General features: G+C 41.9%; 1 protein-coding gene across 1 annotated transcript in view; it reads right to left on the bottom strand.

Annotated features, from left to right (window-relative positions):
• The window catches only part of LOC311486278 (5-hydroxytryptamine receptor 2C-like), a gene marked incomplete at its 3' end in the record, with an annotated part of 32,299 nt that overhangs the window by 8,740 nt on the left and 10,557 nt on the right, over positions 1-13,002 (bottom strand). Inside the window, exon 2 of the mRNA XM_084542073.1 lies at positions 9,001-9,201. Within this exon, the coding sequence (XP_084398199.1) occupies positions 9,001-9,201 (201 nt within the window). The remainder of the gene's footprint in view (positions 1-9,000; positions 9,202-13,002) is intronic.

The raw sequence follows: 13,002 nt of genomic DNA, 5'->3' as shown, positions 1-13,002 counted from the left end.
GCTGAAAGCTCAGTTTTTGGCTTTTAACGGATCACACCAGCTGACTGACATTCCTCCCTTACTTTCACAACTCAGGTTCATTTAACCAATGTTATTTTAAAGGCAGTCTTCATGGGTCATACACAAGGGGCAACCTACAGGGCTGAAAATGTGATAAAACCTGCAGTTCCTCAAATAACCACTTGAGACTGGCTCCAAATGTGAATCAATCCCTGATGACCTTCACGTTAAAATGGAAATAAACATGTTTACAGCCTGGCACCCAGTGACTACATTCACCACTCACAAAATCAATATGTAGGTGAATTTTGATATAACTCAACAATTTAAATTGTATCAAGGCTTAAACGTATGCATAATTTAAGGTGTGGATGCTTTAAGTCACAGATGAGTGTACCATAGGCGTCACCAGCCCTCCTCAGCTCCACTCATGCTCCACCTCCTCCATTTCTGAACTAGCCAGGAGTTAGGGAGAGTCAGGCACTGCCAAGGTGGTGGCTGGAGCGGTCATGGTTTTGTTTCCTGTTTTAGTTTATTATCTGTCGCCTTCGTTGTGTTTCTGTCAGTTCTGCTTCCTTCTCTTGTGAATGTTTTCACCTGTGTATCCCTAACCCGTCAGGCTCTTCAGGAGCCATCTTGCTTTCATTTCCATTAAATTGGATTAAATCATAAATAAAACCTACGTCCAGACACCACTTATGGCAAATAAACTGCAACAAAATATATCTATTTTTTTGAATTAGATGGACAAACCCTTTGAGGTGGAGCAGTGTCTGAACATAACTTCCCTCTACTTTGTGAAGCAGGTGATGTTTGACACAGTCACAAGTTAGACTTCATGCCGAGCTGTTTCTAAAAATGCAGCAGATTTCCCCTCCCCGAGGGGGATAATACAGCAGTTATCTGCAGGAGCCACAGCTACTCGCCCACTCTGCGAATCCACAGAGAGCACAATGACGTGGTAAACGGACACGCTCGCTCGCTGGAACATCGAGGCGCGGCTCTGTTAGAGGGCAGGAAGCTGCTGCAGGATGATTTGCTGTGGCAACAAGCGGAGATCTGCAAAATCATCAGGTGGTCAGCTGCGCGAGAAATCCTCAGCCAACAACAGCCAACGGCATTGTGAGGCCTCAACACTTCACTCACTGGATTTAAGAGAATGGATTTACATGTGCCAAAAAACATAGGGATATACCTTATGTCAAATTGAATGATGATTGATGACCCTAATGATCTGAATGAACTCGGTGAACTTGGTCAAGGGGCAGGGGATAGGAGGATACTGTAAATTACCGTATTTAACTTATGTATTACGTATTTAAATGGATAATTCAGTGGAGGTCACAGGTGAACATTAGGGAGTACTTAGAGCCTTGTGTGAAACTCGTTTGAAACTCACGTGACTCGATCCATATGGGGGTGCCCCTCTGCCACACATGCAGATGCGCACACATGCAGACGCGCGCACACACACACACACGCACCCCATACGTGCAGTCTCGCCAGGACAAGCCGGGACAATGTTTAACTGGAAGTTTATGAGCATGCGCAGACATATTTCTATACAATCACGTGATGCCAACCGAGCCCGCCCATGTTCTGAGTGCGGTGAAAAGCTAACGCTAGCTAAAGATAGTTTCTGTCGATGAGATAGTTTCAGTGCTTCATGCTTCAGTCCGAGCCAGATTTAAAAGATAAAATGAGCAAGAGTGCGTACACGTCCACGATCATTAGTGAGACGCCTGTGAGCGTCATTCAGGAAGCCCCAGTATGGAAGGCGCAGAGAAAATTGATGGCGTTTCAGTGCAGTATTCAGCAGCTGCAGGATGGTGGTGGTCAAAGGTCACGTTTGGGAGCACATAGAGCCCTGTGTAAAACTCCTGTGAAACTCAGTTGATTAGATAGATAGATAGATAGATAGATAGATAGACAGATAGATAGATAGATAGATAGATAGATAGATAGATAGGTAGATAGATAGATAGATAGATAGACAGATAGATAGATAGATAGATAGATAGATAGATAGATAGGTAGATAGGAGGGTCAATTGACCTCCTCAACCTGTCTATGGAAGAGGCCCTCCTTCCATACATGCAATCGCGGGGTTTAGTAGGCAAAATCTTGTATAAAACTGCGGGCCAACGAGCGTCAGGCGTGCATTTCATCTTGCTGTGGTGTGGAAGACGCTTGACTAGCATTTTGAGATAGGACTTGACTATTTGAAAGCCTCCCAAGAACCACAGGCCGACAACCGTCAGACGTGCATTTCATCTGTCTGTGGTGTCAAACTATCAACTATTTGAAAGCCTCCAAAGAAGCATATCATGTAAGTCATGTCTATCGGTTTATTTTCGGTTACTTCTGTTTATTAGACATAACATAGCCTCCCAAATTTGAGAGACACCTCTGCACCAAAGAAATATGGCATCCAAGAGCAAAAGAAAGAAACAAAGAAATCCTCTAGAATACCACCAAACGTGACTTACACAGGAGCGAGGCGAAATCAGTTAAACAAACAGTAGACACCACGCCACCAAACACAAATGGTCTCCGTGATCGAAGGCACAAGAAACAAAAATAACTTCCTCTGGCATATCTACCCATTGTTTCCAGTGTTAATGGTAGTCGGCGGCATCCCAGTGAAGACATATCATCACCAGGCTTGAAACACACATGAGTATACTGTATATAGTAATTAGAGGGTGACACGGGAATCAATTGTCGCTCCCATCCCATCCAGAGCCCACAAAAATACTCCCGTCATATCCCGATCACGTGACTGCCCCCCCCCCCCCCAAAAAAAAATCCTGTCCCGCAAAATCCCGAGAGAAAGACTCCCAAATCCCGTCCCGCTCCCTATATTGTTGTCTAAAGTTATCAGACTCGGTTGTCCAACTTGCCCCCCTGTACATGCGTCATCTTTTAATTTAATCTCTCTGTCCCGCTCCCGTTGATTATTTGCTCTATCCCGTCCCTATCACGTTACCAACAGTGAAATTGTAATACCACCAGTATAATGTAATTAAATGTGTTAAACACACAAAAAAAGACAAAATTGAGTAAATGTACCTTTATTTTTCTTTACTTTGGAGTTTTCTAGTACTGGCTGCACAGCAAAAACTGGAGTGTTTTTATACCTTTTTAGGGTTTATATAGCTCCACGAGTTAAATTAACATTTTCAAAATTAATTATTAATTAATTATTTATCACTGTGTCAGATTTCCTTCTTTAACTCACCAAACTGGGTTAAATTAACACTAAGGGATTTATCATTTACAGTATGTCAGAGTTCCTTTTTAACTCACTAAACGGGTTAAATTAACTACACAGTTTGAAAAATAACACTTCTTTTACTTACTTTTTTATTTAGGTAGTTCTAATCCCTAAATTTAATATTTATGTAATAATTTAATATAACTTTATAATACAATAGTAATTGAAATTATGATAGAATAATTAATTTCAAAAAAACATTTATTTTTTCCAATGCAATCAATGAAAACATAATAAATGAAGGCATAATATACTGTTATTTCTTTGGTTGTTAATACTTTGAACGCATGGTGATGTTCATCAAAGTTCTCTGCAAATAGCTTATGTGTCCATAAAAAAATGTCAGATCATTAGGGCCTCAGTCATCATTAAATTTGACATAAGGTATATCCCTATGTTTTTTGCGTCATAACTCACTCAAAAGCAATAGAGGGAATCTTAGAAAATTAAAAAAAAATGAGATACGGGGAGAAGTTATATTAGGTCACCTTTAAGCAGATTTATTAGGTCAACTTTAAACAACAATGAATATTTGGAACATAAAAAGTGCCACAAAACCTGCAGTGTACGTCCATATTTTCTTTCATGGTACAATATCTGTCTAAATGCAGGTGATAAACTACACAAAATTGCAGTGCAGCAGGAACACAAGACTGAACAGTAAATGTAGAAAGCATAGAGTGTATATAAATACATATAGTGCAAAAAGCATAGAGTGCATTGGCCAAACTGGCCAGAGTCTGTGCAGTGCAGTCCAAGAGAATGGCTGCAGGGATTTTCTGTCGGATGTGTCGCCACTAATCCTCCAGCTGATGCTGGTAAAAAACCTCCCAGACCTCAATCACTGCCTCGTGTTGCGGCGAAAAACCTTTAGAGGGGTCAAGGAAATGCCAGCAGGAAACCAGGGGATTTCTTATGATTCAAGAGCAGCAGGTTGCGAAGTGCCACAGGGGTAAAGTGAAGGAAGTCACCTGTCATCTGGAGGGGTCAGTCTACTTGATCTGTCAGTGCATCTTAGAAGAAATAAAGCAACACATATTTACCTGTTTGTGCCTAGGTCTACGTGATTTTTAGAGATTGTTGCTTCCCTGCATACAGTCAAAGAAGTAAAAGAAGAGTAATACCAGCTCCATGCATTTGTTCTGAATGCATTACAGCTTTATTATATTGTATATGTATTACAGAACTTTATAAGTCTTGAGACTTGAAAACAAAAACATTTAAGTATTTTTTTCCAACTTGACTGAAGATAGATTAATGTTAGAAATCTGCAAAGCTCCAGTATTTCTTTCGGTGGTCTGAGATGCACCCGGTTGAACACACCTCTGGAATAAACACTCACTAACCCAGACCTAAAACCTCACTTCAAAGCAGCTCTTCTGACAAGAGCCCTCACGCATCTAAATGCGTGAGGGCTGTGGGTAAAATGCCCTGAGGTAATTTCTGCATGGCAGCTACTGCATTTCAAAAAAAGGGAGCTGTAGCGTCTTGACTAGTATTTAAGAGTAGATGTATCACTTCTAATAGATCTGAGAGCAAAAAGAGACAGAAACGGCACAAAAACTAGAAAAAAAAGGCAAGAAAGAGGCAGAAAATCTCTTCACAGTACACTAATGCATCATCAGACCTCAATCGCGCCTGGATGTTGCAGTGAAGAACCACTTGAGGGGTCAAGGAAATGGCAACTAGGAAAACAGGGATTTCTTCTGATTGAAAAAATAGCTGGATGTGAGCGAGTAAAGAGCATATGATCGAAGGTAAGGTAGAACTCTTCCCAGTAACTGGAAGCATCGGTCATGTCAGTCTGTAAATGCAGCTTTCAAGAAGTGATCTCTCATGGCGAAACACCTTTTTATAGTTGGCAAAATGTACTTTAGAGGAACCTACGAAAGCACTGATGAGCCAATCATCAGTTTTTCTAACCCTCAAGTCATCGCAACAACCACACGTTGGACAAATACGAGTTGAGCTGTATCATTGATTACGTTGATGTATTTACACTAACAATTGAATAAAACTGTCTGAAATCAGGGCAGCTGTACGTTTAGGGTTTCTTGAAGATGTTTCTCCACTCATCCAAGTAACTTCTTCAGTTCCTCAGTTTCAGCTTCTTCTTTTTGGATATACCATGACTTGAATAATTGAGAACCTTCACCGATAGAGACAATAGAACTGTTCATCCAGACAGCACACACTCTTGTTCACTTTACATCCTTTCCACAAGAATCACAACTGCTCCTTAAAGCTTTGGTCAACGAGTTCACGATAAGTCCTGCATATGAATCTAAGAGAGCAGATACTATGCATTTCCTCTTGGAAGAACACTGTGACTTTACATGCAGCAACAATCTATCCCTGGGCTTTTTATGTGCTAATCCGATGACTTTGACCTGCATTTACCGTAGGGCCAGAGGATGTAAGGATACACTCAGATGATCTGTATGTGTGTGTGTTAAGACATGGAAGCCCTCCTGGGTGTTAAAGGGCACGACGCAACATCAGCGGAAGCTGGAGGTCAGACAGACCGAGGGAGGGCTGTGAGAAAAGTTTTGAAAGTCATCTGATCCCTCGACACGTTCCTCAGAGGGGAGGCAGCGTTCTTATCCAGAACATGCACGCACTTTTGACGAACAGATTACCCAGTCGCCTATACAGTCGAAAAGATTGCTCCAACAAGGTAAGAGGTAGAGCTAGGGAAGGAAGTGGAGGTTGGAAAGAGGAAAAGCTTATTTTCAGCTACCAATGAGAATCATATCACGATCCAAAGCTCCAGAACAGCCACTAGATCAAGAATAACCTTAAATAACAAAAACTATAACTCCTACAAAATCCAAACCTGTCCAGACTCCATCTAAAGATGCAATGTGAAGAAAAAGCTGCACAACTGCTCCTAAACGACCTCATGGTTTGGAGATTTTACTCACACATTTTTTTTTTTTTTTCATAATATTGCTGTTATTTGAGAAAGTAACAGGATGTTGATCTATTTCTGCAATACAAAATAATCCAGTCCAGTCATTTCTTTATTGCACTCTAAGGAGGATTCAAGAAGAAATGAGACGCTAAATGTGATAAAATATCAATGAAAAAACACAACATCATAAGATTGGGGCGGATGATTGGTTTTGCTCCTGTGGTTGTAAATTCTGCCTTTTAGGCATCAGTATATGAATATTCACACAGACTGTACAAGTGCAGTGTCACCATCTCCTAATGTTGTAATACCTCCTAGCTACGGCCACCCGTTCAATTTTCAGATTACATATTTCATTAATTTGCATATTAGTGAATTTGTCGGCAATAAAGATGAGTATGAAAAGTGCTGCGTTGTCCTCTAGGGATTAGAAGTATGTGATGCAAATCAGTTCCAGCTGTAACAATGTGCTCTGGGCGTCAACAAACGGACATTGTTCCCACTCTTCCAGGAAGACGGAAGATGCTAAACTTCGAGTGGATCCTGAAAAGGCATTATGAACAGTCTGCCTGAGGCTGCCTACAGAGGGTGGACAAATTAACAGGAACAAAGTGCAAGAAAACAACCATGAACCACAAATTTGGAAGTGAATTTGTTCACTTTTATATGTGAAGATTAAAGCAGAGATCCCGACATATCACAGTGATATGATAGTGAAAATGGACTGGAAAAGGCTTCCAGTGCTTTTGTGGTTGTCTCAGGACACCAAGCTTGATTATGGTCCGGGGATCTATACCTTTACATTTCTTAGGTCGTCTACGGTTTCAATTAACAGCCAAACTCTATTGACAATGTTTCTGTTGATCGACCAGCAAAAAACAAAGTCCAGCCCGAATCTCTCCCAGTATCCCTAGCTAATGTTGGGAATGTTGCCCAGAATGTTGCTGGGCCCCAGTTTGGCTTTGAATGCTTTACACTTTATCTGCCACCTTGAACACAGCTCAGTCAGGACCACTTTAGTCAAAGAAACCTCATTTGGATTTGCAGTATTTTCTTTTTGGTGGCACGGCCCAGTCCTGGGTCCTCCCTGCCCTTTCCATGTGCGTACGTGGAAAGTCTTAAGCCAGATTTATGGTCGCAGGTAGCTTTTACATCACATGTACGGTGTAGCTCGCTGTAGCCTGATGTACACCTCCCAAGAAATGGAACTATGCATCATGGCAACATAGACCACCACAGCTGTGATTGGTCCGAAATGCATCTCCTTGTTCTCAAAGGTCTGACATGCACAGAAAATCCTGCTCAATTTTTTCTTTTACAAACTACTACTAAGAAGTAGGGTTTCAGCGACATAGCACCTACGACATAGACTGTCTCTGCATAGGCCCGTTGCGGGTTCATGAACCAAACTTTAGACAGGGAAATCAGCAGCAAAGACCCCCCCAGATACAAATGAGACATAAGTGTCACAGAAATGAAACTGCTCAAGACCAAAACAGCGTAAAAGGTGGAGCAGGAGTGGAGGTGGGTCACAAAGCAGCTTGCCAAGGAAAAACCAAAAAGGTAGGCAGACTAAAGGAGCATAAGTAAGGCCACCCTGAATGAGCTGATGCCTCAGCTAATGTGGGCTGGCTCATAGGTTAACTCTCATCTGAAGTAGCTGGGATTGTGAGCTGAGTTTGACTTTGTGGCCTGCCTGAACCAAGGCCATGCTCAAATTGTCATTCATCCCTGAAATGACAAAGTGGGTTCAGAGAGCAAGTTGAAGATCAAGTTCTTCTATTCACTCCTGGTAGTGTTAGTGATTTTGTCTCTGAAAGAAATGTCTGTAGTGGTTTAAAAGCCCTGCCCAGTCAGCTCCTTCTGGTTGTGAGCAAAAAGTATCCTAGAATACTATGCTTACTATTCAAGAGGGATTTATTAAGTGATTCACAGCCCAGTGGCAAATACTTTGTGGCTTGGTACCAGTCCAGGGACCAATATTTGGGGACCTACAGCTTAAACCTTACTAAAGTTGAATCAGCCACAGGAAAGAAGTACTGACATGGTACAGTTTAAAAATTCAGCAGCATTGTGAGTTTGCAATGACCTATAGACCTCACCACAAACGCCTCTCATCAAGAATGCAGCAGTGCTATTTTCTTTTCAAATCACTGCCTTAAAGTTTGTTGAAAGCACTGAGTGTGACATTGAATAAAAAAAAAAAATTAAATGCTCCAGATTATTGAGTCGGGCCTATTCAAAACTCTTCTGCAGACTAATTAAGTGAGGGCGGCTGGCCATGAAGTTATCAAGAGTAAATGAGCATTTCATTTTACCCGCTAAGTAAACGAATTCTGCGAACAACTGTTGTTAAGTTTCTGCGTACACCCAAAAAGATGTTTCCAATTAAAACCAGACGCTGCGTTTTATGAGAGGCGAGTTCAGACGAGTTGGCGATCGGCCTCCCGCTGTATTAGCATTGAGGCGGAAAATTACATCTCAGAAATGGTATGGCTACAGACCAAAATATGGGTTTTTATGATTCGATGACATTATCCGGTCTGCTGTTTGAATAAATAGAGATCACTTCTTCTCACAAACCTCTATAAATATACAATTAGTAGTTTATATACTATAATGCTAAAGAGGTAAAGGTCATAGGTGTCTCCAGAATGCATATGAAGATTAAAACAGAGGTTCCTGTCATAGCATGAGTGTAAACGGCACAATCATACAAATCTAGCTGTAATCGATCCAGTGATTAGCATGTAGTTTTGTGATTAGGAAGACTCTACCACAGTTTAAACATGTTTAACGTATGTCATACCTATAGATATGGTCCAGACGGCAGCGATCTTCATCATGGCTTTGGTTCTGGAGTTGAAGCGGCTGTGCTCTATGGGGTTGCGGATGGCGACGTACCGGTCCAGAGAGATGGCACACAGGTGCATGATGGAGGCGGTGGAGAACAACACGTCCAGGTAGATCCAGATCGGACACAGAGCATTGGGGAGGGGCCAGGCGTAGTCTGCAGGGATAGGGAACGGAGACAGAGCACAGCGTGGTTGGTTATTACGCAGACGTTGACTCTCGGCTGCTGCCGGCTGTTTTTAACCCCACTGCAGATGATACTCTGAAAGTGGTGATGCAATTATGCTCAGTCTGCTCTGAGCGCCTGGCTGAGTGGATGTCAACAAGGTTAGCAGACTATGAGGGCTTAAGATGCCGAACTTAAGTTAATCAGAGTACATAGAGTACATCAAAGCACGTTTTAAGGGCACTAAATTTCCCAGGTCCCATAGGAAATCAGATGAAAATTATAAATAGTTCATCATTATTGTGATTATGATACAGATAAACATATAAGTATGAAGCTGTGCTACAGAAACGTGTGACGGACAAATTCCAGAGAAAAGATTCTTCACATCTATCTAGGTTCATAATAAAAATAACAATAATCTTTTAGCACTTAAAACTAATTCTGCAATCTTAGACACACAAGAAAATACAGTTAAAAATTTAAATCTCAATTAAAACTCGTTGAAAACCAAGGAAGGCTCTCTGATAAGTAGAGACGTAAAGGAGATCACAGAGTCTGCTGACCAGATTTCCTCAGGCAGATCATTCCACCGCCGTGGGGGCCCTAACTGCAAATGCCCTGTGCCCCTTCAGTTTTTAGCCAGGCCCCTGGAACAGACAGTCCGAGGATTTTAAGGTACGTGCCGGCCTGTATGGTGCTAAAAGGTCAGTGCTATAGCTGTGGGGCACGGGCCTGAAGAGCTTTAAAAGGAATCACCAAGATCGATTCTAAAAGACTCACACTGGAATGATATATGATATGTTTTTCCTGAGTCAGAGAATGGCACCCTCCCAAGTCATGCAATGGAGTTTATTATCATTTGTCAGTCCTACCAGGTTAAAGGTATTATCAGTCATGCGTATACTGTATAGTCAAATGAGACATAAATGAAAGCTGCAGAAACCCGGGACCTTTAGAGCTTCAGTCTAACACTCTCCCATCTGAGCTATTTCGGCTACTCAAGACAACCAAGGGTTATAAAAATTGTCTCCTGACCACACTGAGTGTGATTTATCAGTTCATCAACTGTGAGTGAAATAGTTATTTACCCCCCAGCAGGAAACCGAGGCCGGCATCAGATACACTTTATCGCTTGAGAAGCTAAAAAAGAAGCAGCCTTTTGTTCTCAGTGACTCTGTTGGCTCTGTTGATCCCTGAGGGTGTGCTCCGATTTTACTCGCCCCCCCTCTGTTGCGAGATCAAAGGTCAAAGCTAGTGCCGGTGTGACACCCTGGTAGCGAGTCAGCGCCTTGCCCGACTGCTCTGCAGGACCAACACTTTGGGTTATGGGGGGGGGGGTCTATCCATAGCACCAGGCCAATCTGTCACTTGGGATGACAACAAAGCAGCAGAACAAAATACAACAGGAAGCATTTGCTAGAGACCAGTTGAGAGAGAATTAAATCAAAGGGTTAACCTTTGCTTGACTGGGATAAATATCCTGATACAATTTTACTCTGCATGAAAGGAACTGGAACCAAACCTTTTAGAACCGAAGAAGCTACTTGAATGAAACATCTTCCGGAAACATCTTGTTTACATCTTGTTTTCTGGATAAACCATGACCTGGAGGACTGAGAAGCAAGTGGCTTTTGAAAAAAAATCAAACAAGGAAAGCCACAATTCAACTACAATTCTCCAAATACCAAATAAAATGCTCCAATATTTATTCATACAAAGTGTATGAGCTCAGTCAAGCTTATTACTTTTGTGTTTTTCACCACGCCGGCTAATATATCTCATATAGTTTTGTCACTTTCTTCGAAAAGGTCCTATCTGAAATTTATGTCAGTGTTTCCCAGCTGCAGAGGTAGGCACTCAATCATTTGGTAAAGGCAATCACCTGGGAGAGTTATTTCCCCTAAAAATTTGTCCAGTGCAGAACGAAAAAAAAAAGTGTAATACGCATCGCTGATCGTGCGCCTTTGCGCGTTGCTTATGTTTTAATTCCAGCTGTGTCAGCCTTCTATAGAGGACATACACCTCAAAGTGTGTCTCCCCTTGTCTTTCTATGGCCGCAGACAGCCCTTTCTTTGCTAAGGACGAGACCTCCAGCTAAACACACTCAAACACACACACATGCACACACACACAAATGTGCACGATTACTTAATCTCTGTTTCCTAGGATGAGCCGCATGTTCTGCATGTGATGCATGTGCAATGAATCACGTACTTTTTTTGTGTGTGTGCGCAGAGGAGGAGGAAGCTTGCGTAACTTTTCAGAGGTCAGATACTTATTGGGGGCACTGCATGACACACACACACACTCTTACACACACAAGGTGTTACTCAGCTGGCTAGCGGGCGCGTTGGATTGTTTTGGTGAACACGCTGAGATACTCAGATTTGCCGTGAGTGCCGCGGCTGAATGCTGGTTCTCAAATATGTAACAGCACTTGGGGTTCATGGTGCTTTTCAAATATGCTGTTTGTTTTACAGTTGTGCCAGAATATAATTGGACTGTGCATAATGTAGGGAGGTCATGCTTCAAACATAATTATGAATCACAATCAAATCAGATCAAAGAGGGATTATATTTTATACGTCAGCTTGGAGAAACATCAGCTTCCAACAAAAGAAAAGATTTTCTCTCTTAAAGTGTCAGTTGCATCAGCACCCGTACCTAAAGCCCCGCGTTCAGCTGGTTGCCAATGGGTGTTGCAGACTCAAGTTGCCTCGGTAAACTTCTTTGTATTTCCCACCCCAAATCTTTCTTCTACTCTCTGTCTGAAAAGAAAATTCAGTCAATGACCCCCCGCTCCATCAGGGTTCACTCCAGGTCGCTATCAGCATGGTGAATTTAGAAGTAGGAACCAGCATGTCTGTGAAGGTTTTCAGTCATCCGGGTAATCGTATATCTAAAAGCTGAAAACAAGGCAGGGATGTGATGTCAGGGGCGGCAGGTGAGGACATTCATTCATTCATTCATTCATCTTCTGTAACCGCTTGTCCTGTGAAGGGTCGGGGGGGGATTGGAGCCTATCCCAGCTGTCATCGGGCGAGAAGGTGGACATGCTTCACCTTAATTATAATATTTGTCCATTGGTCTGTGATTTAAATGTAATTCCCATATGATTCCAATCATTTCTATAATTTTTGTAGTCAAAATCACTGAATTTCGTGTCCAAATACGTGAGTTGAGGTAGCAATGAGCTGAGCCTCACCTAGGATTGCTCACAAACTGCATTGGGTTCATGCCTCTCTGTCTGTCTCTAATAATGTTTGTGGACACTGTTATCATGTGTCCTAACTTTCCCTAGTCTAGGTGATGTATTTAATGTATGTGCAACATATTTATTTACTCTTGCTGATCTGATATTAAACCGCACTGAAAAAAATACGAGGTGAGGCCGCCAGTGCTCCTGCCTCAAGGAAGAGGGCGCTAGTGAGTAACAGGTTCATGCATGTTCTGCTGTTCTTCTTCTTCTATACAGAGTCAAGTGCATGGTTGAAGTCCATTTATTTTTAGTTTTTTTCTCTGACTGAACGCTAAAAACGGAGGATTGAATATCTAAGCTTGAGAAATGCTCAAAACTGGACTTTGAGTCAAAACTTGAAGTGGTTAATAATAATAAAGACCATTTTTATTGAACGGCCTGCTTAACAGTTTTAAATTCAAGTATTTGTTTTTATGTCTCGTTTTTGTCAAAACTTGAAATACATTTTCCTTGGGTACTCTCATTTGTGTTGAATGAGTATGAATTGTGGAATTGCAAATGTGCGCTCTCTTGCTCTCTTGCTTTCTCTC

Source organism: Chelon labrosus, assembly GCF_963514085.1.
Source record: "Chelon labrosus genome assembly, chromosome: 1".
Taxonomy (NCBI): Eukaryota; Metazoa; Chordata; class Actinopteri; order Mugiliformes; family Mugilidae; genus Chelon; species Chelon labrosus.
Note: the sequence above shows the minus strand (reverse complement) of the source record. Positions and strands in the feature narration are given on the sequence as shown.